Source organism: Haematobia irritans, chromosome 5 (assembly GCF_050003625.1).
Source record: "Haematobia irritans isolate KBUSLIRL chromosome 5, ASM5000362v1, whole genome shotgun sequence".
Taxonomy (NCBI): domain Eukaryota; kingdom Metazoa; phylum Arthropoda; class Insecta; order Diptera; family Muscidae; genus Haematobia; species Haematobia irritans.
The window spans coordinates 61,457,083-61,466,788 of record NC_134401.1 but is presented as its reverse complement, the minus strand read 5'-3'; the positions used below and the strand labels follow the sequence as shown (position 1 = coordinate 61,466,788).

General features: G+C 35.2%; 1 protein-coding gene across 1 annotated transcript in view; it reads right to left on the bottom strand.

The window, feature by feature from the left end:
• Positions 1 to 469: 469 nt before the first annotated feature.
• The window catches only part of ttv (exostosin glycosyltransferase 1 ttv), a 441,491-nt gene continuing 432,254 nt past the window's right edge, over positions 470 to 9,706 (bottom strand). Inside the window, 1 exon segment of the mRNA XM_075312971.1 lies at positions 470 to 1,535. Coding sequence (XP_075169086.1) covers positions 1,427 to 1,535 — 109 coding nt within the window. The 3' untranslated portion in view covers positions 470 to 1,426.

The following is a 9,706-nucleotide window of genomic DNA, read 5'->3' as shown; positions in this document are numbered from 1 at the left end:
AGGCTCCACAAGCCAAATCTGAGGGTCCCTTTATATGGGGGCTATACGTAAAAGTGGACCGATATGGCCCATTTTCAATACCATCCGACCTACATCGATAACAACTACTTGTACCAAGTTTCAAGTCGATAGCTTGTTTCGTTCGGAAGTTAGCGTGATTTCAACAGACGGACGGACGGACGGACGGACATGCTTAGATCGACTCAGAATTTCACCACGACCCAGAATATATATACTTTATGGGGTCTTAAAGCAATATTTCGATGTGTTACAAACGGAATGACAAAGTTAATATACCCCCATTCTATGATGGAGGGTATAAAAATACACAATAATAAAAACTATTGGGTAATTTTCTTCCTACGATTAAGGTAAGGCCATAGCATGACCTTGGGAAAAAGCCTTATCTTCGTAAAAATAAAATTTTTAAAGATTACAAAAAAAAAAAACTTTAATAAAATAAAGTTAATGTACTAAGATTAAATGGAATATTTTAATTGTTATTGTGCTCGTAATTTATGAAATATGTATTCTACGGGTTCATTTGAGACATGAAGACAAATTTTTCATATTTGGAATTGTTAAAGGCAGCAGTTTGTTTTTTATTTCGGTATTGACAACCCATTTAATAATGACTGTTTTTATTCTATTGTCATATTCTGTCGTTTGCTATCATGGAGGAGGGGCGGGTGCTTCATATTGCTCTGTGTATAGTTTTCTATACAGCTATGGCTGTTGAGTCATTTTTTAATATGGCATATAATGAATCTCTTAAGCGTTTATCTTTAGCATTTTCATCCTTAAAAACTTGTTCTTCTTAATTTTGGTTATCTCGTGTTTTTTGTTGTTAAAGTTTGCTTGGCTTAAAATTTACTACGGCACCTCTTGTTTTGTTTCTTTTTTTTTTTGTTGAGTCCTTAGAAAGTGTAGTTATTTAGCTTTTGTCAGGACCTCTCACATTTCAATCTTTGGGTATTTTTTTTTATACAGGAAGTGGGTAGGTGGGGATTGATGTGTTTGATTAGGGACTATAGTAGGGCTAGGCGGTTGTCCTTTATATGTATATATATATATATATATGGTATTATTATCATTTATATGTATATGTATATATATGTATAATTTCTATATAATATGTTTTGTTTTGTTGTTGCTGTTTTTTGTTTTTTAGTTTTTTTTATATGTATGTATATGGTTTTTTATGTTATATGTATGCTTAAAAAACTAATAAAATATTTAATATTTTAACTAACATTATTTTAATAATTGCTTAATGTATAATTGGATTTGGATATTTGTTTTGTTATTGCGGCTGCTTCTTTGTTGCTTCTGCGATATTTCTTTGTTTTTTTGTGTGGTTGTGGCTATTTTGATTTGATTTTGAATTTTATTTTTTCCAAATTTACAAGCTATTATTTATGGAACGCTAGCTGCCGACTAATTCTATTTGTCGATATTTTTTCCGCAAATTTGATACAGGATCACGATATAGAATGGGATCTAATCGCATGTTGGAACGTACAAGTGGCATATAACTGAAATGAAATAAGAAATGTGAAATGTTATTAAATTATTGTGAGGACAATAGTTTTAAAGGCAATAGAAAAAGTAAAATAGATTGTGTAAAATCCTCGTTAGTTTAAAGAACGAGGGAAAAATTAAAAAAAAAATATATATCCGTTTACGTCCTCTGACCATTTTACCTATCATCATTAGACTCTAGTTAATCTCTAGCAATCCTGATAGAAGTACCTGTGGTCTGCAGATACTCAAAAAGAATTAAGGGTATATATAAACAAGTATAAACGGCCGTAAGTTCGGCCAGGCCGAATCTTATGTACCCTCCACCATGGATTGCGTAGAAACTTCTACGAAAGACTGTCATCCACAATCGAATTACTTGGGTTGTGGTATCTTAAATCGTTTTCTAAATTGTGAGTTAGTCCATACGTGATACAAAATAATACAAATAATTACGAATCGATATGGACTTTTGCACAGTACGTAGGGAGCCAGAATTGAAATATGGGAGTCGCTTATATGGGGGCTATATACAATTATTGATATGGACCAATTTATGTGTGATTGGGGATCGATTTATCTGAGGGCTATATATAACTATAGACCGATATGGACCTAGTTAGGCATGGTTGTTAACGGCCAAATACTAGCACAATGTACCAAATTTCAACTGACTCGGATGAAATTTGCTCCCCCAAGAGGCTCCAAAACCAAATCTCGGGATCAGTTTATATGGGGTTTATATATGATTATGGACTGATATGGACCACTATCGGCATGGTTGTTAAATATCATATACTACCACCACGTACAAAATTTCAACCAGATCGGATGAATTTTGCTTCTCCAAAAGGCACCGGAGGTCAAATCTGGGGATCGGTTTATATGGGTGCTATATATAATTATGGACTGATATGAACCAATTCCTGCATTGTTGTTGGATACCATATACTAAAATCACGTACCAAATTTCAACCAAATCGGATGAATTTTGCTCTTCCAAGGGGCTCCGGAGGTCAAATCTGGGGATCGGTTTATATGGGGGCTATATATAATTATGGACCGATGTGGACCAATTTTTGCATGGGAGTTTGAGGCCATATATTAACACCACGTACCAAATTTCAACTGAATCAGATGAATTTTGGTCTTCCAAGAGGCTCCGTGATCCATGTATCAAATTTCAGCCGGATCGGATGAAATTTGCTTCTCTTAGAGGCCTCGCAAGCCAAATCGGGGGATCGGTTTATATGGGGGCTATATATAATTATGGACCGATGTGGACCAATTTTTACACGGTTGTTAGAGACCATATACTAACACCATGTACCAAATTTCAGCCGGATCGGATGAAATTTGCTTCTCTTAGAGGCCTCGCAAGCCAAATCGGGGGATCGGTTTATATGGGGGCTATATATAATTATGGGCCGATGTAGACCAATTTTTGCATGGTTATTAGAGACCACATACTTACACCATGTACCAAATTTCAGCCGGATCGGATGAAATTTGCCTCTCTTAGAGGCCTCGCAAGCCAAATCGGGGGATCGGTTTATATGGGGGCTATATATAATTATGGACCGATGTGGACCAATTTTTGCATGGTTGTTAGAGACCATATACTAACAATATGTACCAAATTTCAGCCAGATCGGATGGAATTTGCTTCTCTTAGAGGCTCCGCAAGCCAAATCGGGGGATCGGTTTATATGGGGGCTATATATAATTATGGACCGATGTGGACCAATTTTTGCATGGTTGTTAGAGACCATATAGTAACACCATGTACCAAATTTCAGCCGGATCGGATGAAATTTGCTTCTCTTAAAAAATTCGCAAGCCAAATTTGGGGGTCCGTTTATATGGGGGCTATACGTAAAAGTGGACCGATATGGCCCATTTGCAATACCATCCGACCTACATCAATAACAACTACTTGTGCCAAGTTTCAAGTCGATAGCTTGTTTCGTTCGGAAGTTAGCGTGATTTCAACAGACGGACGGACGGACGGACGGACATGCTCAGATCGACTCAGAATTTCACCACGACCCAGAATATATATACTTTATGGGGTCTTAGAGCAATATTTCGATGTGTTACAAACGGAATGACAAAGTTAATATACCCCCCATCCTATGGTGGAGGGTATAAAAAGGGCTGATATATAGTGTAGGAAATGAAAATTATTCCATAGTGCAAGTAAAACAAAACTGGATGAACATTGCGCGGCCTCTATGAAAGCTATACTGAAAAATGGACGGAAGATCCTTCTTGGCAGACTTTTTTAAAGTAGAAAACTTAAATTTATATGAAATAGATCGGCAACATAGAGGTTGCAACATTTTCTGGTATATGTTCGGGAAAGACATCTTCCCCGTGCCCGACCTTGTAAAAAATTTATTATGCTCAAATATTCAAGAACTTCTAAATATATATTTTCTCTGATTTATTTCACAGGAAACATAGTGTTTTTATGCAATTGAAATAAGACACATAATTTTCCTGTTATATTAAGGAGAGTGATCCACCCGATTAATATTGGTTAACGCATTGTCGGAACAGTTTTATTTCGAATTTCTGTATTCACACTTTATCATATATTATTAAAATGTATCAAACTCTTCAATGAGTTAACTCTCTCAATCTCACAAATGGTAAAAAGAAAGCCCAACGAAGCGGGCCGGGTTTGAATAGTAATGAATAAATATCATAAAGAGATGACTAGGAAATGGGCAAGTGAGAATGGTCTAGAGGTAAATCCGGCCAAAAGTAAACTAGTTATGTGCTGCAAAGACGTATGATTCCCGAAGTTACACTAAAAAAAAAAACAGTTAACCCACCAGTAAAGAAAATTTTAGCTAATTTTAGAAGAAAATAGATTCATTTTAGAAAATGTTAACTAAACTGTAATAGAAACGCAGATGTCACGCCGATTTCAAAAAGCGAAGTAAATAATTTTCGACAAATTCAAGAAAATTTATTAGACATAATTGATTTGTTTCACTTGTTAATGATTGGAGTTACAAGAAATGGAGTTAAAAATTGCAAAAATGTCTTTAGTACCATACGAAGTTCATGATGGGCTCATTATTGGTAAAATTTAAAATCCATCCATAAATTTAAATCCATCTTTCATTTCAATTCACTTAATGAGCGTGCAAAAAATGGAGACTAATTCCAGAAATTGTTTTGTTTACATCAAGATTATCGAATGGCGTGTTTGTCTATCTCAAACGCATAGGTATTCCTTAATGCCATGGCGAATGCCCGTGGACTTATTAATCAAAAAATCAGCGTTGCGATAAAAAAGAACGGTTCTCATAAAAAACACAAAATTACTGAAATTTGTTTTCAGATTTTTCTTATTGAGCTACCCAGCAAAGAAAGCGTCGCCAAAAAAGTAATGAAAATGTTCTCTTTGGATCCGGAAGTGGTGCAAAATTGACGCAGAAGCGATGAATTTAACATGGGCTTGTCATAGGATGGAAGTCCTCCATTTCAACAGCCGTTGCACTGAATTTGCATCACTTCTTTAGGTGTGATCCGAACATAAGCGTATGAAGGCCTCTGGGGAGGGGGCTTAGACCCCCCCAGAAAAATTTTAGCCCCCCCCCCAGAATTTGAAAACCTATTTACGATTTTACATTTTTATAAAAATTAAACAAGTATATACTCGTACAACGCACAAAGTTCCACTAAAGACTTTCATGCACAATCGAATTACTTGGGTTGTGGTAGAAGTCTGATATTTATGAAATAAAGCTGTGATTGAACTTATGCTTTAGTTGAATAAAAAATAGTAATTGATATTAAAACTATTCTTTCATAAATTAATATCTTAATAATGCTGCAAATAAGCGTCGCCAAAAAAGAAGTGAAAATGTTTTTTTGGGGTCTGGAAGTGGTACAAAATTGGCGGAGAAGCGATGAATGTAATATGAACTTGTCATAGAACGAATGTCCACCGTTTCAACAACCGTTGCAATGAATTTGCATCACTTCTTAAGGTGTGATCCGAATTCAGTGTTTTGAATCTGAATTAAAAATTTTGTGATATTTTCCCAAATAAATAATTTTTATACTTTTTTATGATTTTTAATGCATTCTAACGCTTGTTTGAAACGTTTCCCTTGAATATTTTCAAATATTATCGATTTTTCTATAAAGGATTTAGCATTTTTGTGGCAAAATTTGAATAACTTGTACCATTTTATTTATTCGTACTCTTTTTTTTTAAACTATTTGAAAAAAGAAAACAAAAAATTACGCATTAAAATATAAAAAAATGAAGTAAAAAAACTTCTTGTGTAGTAAAAATAGTTAACTTCTTTGTGAAGACATTTTTGGAAGTGCTTTTAAAGTTGTGCCTTTAGAACAACTCCCAATTTTTTGCTGGGAAAAGTGTGGAACTACCCTACGGAAAATGGATCAACCACAGAACTGGTACAGGACTAGTCCCTGGTGTGTATGGACCAGTCCCAGTTCTGATCAAAACGTATGGAAGGGACCGTCCACTTTAACATGGGTTTGTCATTGACGGAGTAAACTTACATTTTAGGACGCGTCTTGGACTCATCCCAAAGGACACGTCCTGGGACAATTTAGCAGGAGCAACCCATAAACAGGTCCTCAGGAACCAGTCTCGGACAAACTCTTAGAAATCTCTTTCAATTTGGGCTCCTAATCAAACCCGAAATGAAAAAAACTTTTGAAATATGTCGAACAAAAGGTTATTCTGATAATTTTATTTCACTAAATGTGAAAACTGCAACTAACTGGAGCACAGGTACCAGTTCTGTGATAGGTCCGTCAGTGGCAATTTGCACCAATTTCCCCGTAGGGTACTTTTAGTTGCTTTATTATAAATTGATTGTCGAGTTATTTTGATGTCTATGTTTTATTCAATTTTATGAAATAAAACATTAGTTGAACATATAAGTTCAGTCTATAAAGTTTTAGCTAGGGGGGCTTTAGCCCCCCCCCCCCCCCCCGCCCCCCCTAGGAAAATTATCTAGCTACGCTAATGGATCCGAATTCAATGTTTTGGATGTAAATTAAAAAATTCTGTGATATTTTGTCAAATAAATAATTTTTATAATTTTTTATAATTTTTAATGGATTCTAACGCTTGTCAGTAACGTTTGACCTCAAATATTTTCAAAAGCTCACAATTTTTTCAGATTGGATTTAGCATTTTTTTCGCCAAAATTTAAATGATTTGTACCATCTTATCAATTCTTACTATGTTTTTAACCTATTTGAAACAAAAAAAGTTAAAACTACCCATTAAAAGTAAGAAAAAACCAAGTTATAAAAAATTGAATTAAAAGAACTTCCAGGGTAGTTAAAATAAAGAACATCATTGGGAGTGCATCTTCTGCAGAACTTATCGATTTTTTAAAATATTTCATTTTCTTAATAAAAAGTTTTGACTGACAAAAGTTTATGTCACATAGTGTCATAAAGGAGTTTCTGCAACAGAGTCTACAAAAAAATCCATGGAAGAGGTAAAGTTATCACTATTATTTTTTAATTGATTATTTATATTCTTCTCCTCAACTCTGCTCCCCTACACTTATATTGAAAAAATTCTACAGTATTGAAATGATTCTCTTTAATAGCAAATTTCATTATTCAATAAGTGAAGCCATCGTAATATGTGTGAGAAGCATACAGGAAATAGTCGTTTACACGTTTGACACATCGATGCCAAACAGGATGAAATGCACCACGAATTGAAAACTAGCATTTGAATGCATACATTAAGGCACATATCACGAGGAATGACATATCAAAAAAATAATATGAAACGTGATCTATTTGCCCAAAAACTAATATGGTAAAAATGAGTGAATTCGGAGAATATAACAACAAAGCTTATGGCAAGGAAACCATCAGACCAAATGATGACATGTAATTAATTCAATACAAAACTTATTTGAATGCCAGAGAGATATGGCTATGATATGTTACCCAAATGAATGGAAATGGACAAACAAACAAGGCAATGATGAGTGGCTGACATATAGCCAAAATTTGACTTTGCTTGGATAGTTATGGAATTTGTTAACAAAATTCTCGTACGCATGGGGATTTATCTTTCATTGGTACAAGATTCTTGAAACCAGGCACGACTAACAATGTAGTAATTGTAAGAAATAAAATTAAATGCGGCATTTTTCAGATCTATAAGAACCAACCACGAACTTACAGTCCACCATACATAAGTAGACATTTGTGACATCGTATGGATTTTTGAGGCTCAAAGCGAAAATTGGTTTGCGACTATTCTTTGCAGCTAGAATTAATTCAACAAATAGTATACCGGTCCACCATAGCAAAAGGTACATCGTTCAACGGTGTAATGTCGAAAAAGCCTGCTGAGCGAATATAACAGGTTGGCTGATAAGTCCCCGGTCTAACAAAGAAAAACACATTTTTTTGTCAAAATTCGTTTTTATTTTTCAACATAGTTCCCTTCAAGAGCGATATAACGATTATAACGACCCCCCAATTTTTTGATACCATTTTGGTAGTACTCCTTCGGTTTTGCCTCAAAATAGGCCTCAGTTTCGGCGATCACCTCTTCATTGCAGCCAAATTTTTTCCCTGCGAGCATCCTTTTGAGGTCTGAGAACAAGAAAAAGTCGCTGGGGCCTGATCTGGAGAATACGGTGGGTGGGGAAGCAATTCGAAGCCCAACTCATGAATTTTTGCCATCGTTCTCAATGACTTGTGGCACGGTGCGTTGTCTTGGTGGAACAACACTTTTTTTTCTTCATATGGGGCCGTTTTGCCGCGATTTCGAGCTTCAAATGCTCCAATAACGTCATATAATAGTCACGGTTGATGGTTTTTCCCTTCTCAAGATAATCGATAAAAATTATTCCATGCGCATCCCAAAAAAACAGAGGCCATTACTTTGCCAGCGGAATTTTGAGTCTTTCTACGCTTCGGAGACGGTTCACCGGTCGCTGTCTACTCAGCCGACTGTCGATTGGACTCATGAGTGTAGTGATGGAGCCGTGTTTCATCGTTTGTCACATATCGACGGAAAAACTCGGGTGTATTACGAGTTAACAGCTACAAACACCGCTCAGAATCATCAACACGTTGTTTTTGGTCAAATGTGAGCTCGCGCGTCACCCATTTTGCACAGAGCTTCCGCATATCCAAATATTGATGAATGATATGACCAACACGTTCCTTTGATATCTTTAAGGCTTCTGCTATCTAGATCAACATCATTTTACAGTCATTCAAAATCAATTTGTGGATTTTTTTGATGTTTTCGTCGGTAACCCCCTCTGTCGGGCGTCCACTGCGTTCACCGTCCTCCGTGCTCATTTCACCACGCTTGAATTTTGCATACCAATCAATTATTGTTGATTTCCCTGGGGCAGAGTCCGTAAACTCATTATCAAGCCAAGTTTTTGCTTCCACCGTATTTTTTCCCTTTTTTATCAAAACACGAAATACCTTTTTTCCATTTTTTTCACAATAACACAAGTTGCTTCACAAAAGACGCTCTATCTCACAAACTAATTGACTTACAGACGTCAAATTTTGACACGAATCATTTGAAGGTTGGTACTATATAAAAATATGCATAATACTAGCGACGCCATCTATGTGTCAGACCGGGGAGGGTTCACTTTTCTTTGAGTTCTTTGACAGACAATGTTTAACAAAATTAACTTTTAATTGATCAAAATAACTTATAATTATTCTGTTTCCATTCAAAAAAAAAAAAAAAACTAATTTAGCTTACAAACTGCTGATTTATTAGAAATCTAGGCTCATCTACATATTAGAAGGAACATACTGACGTGGTGATTATGATAAAGAAGATAATGATTTATATAGTTTATTTTTTCACCCTTTAGTTCGTTTTTGGTCGTAATTGTATGTGTAAGTTATGTTAGAACAAACACACACAAATAACAAGACACAAATTCTTTTGTTGATAGCATTATTTGCAAAAATAAAATATTGACTATTTTTTATAGGAAACGCATATTTTCTTTTATTTCGAAAAAAAAACAATTAAATAAGATTTTGGGTGATTGAAATAAAACAAAAACAAATTTTTTTGTGTGTACCCAGTGAAACTGGTTATGGTAAAAACAGCTTACTAGGAGCATTTCTGCCCTACCCCCAGCAATACAAAATTCTTCCGAATAAT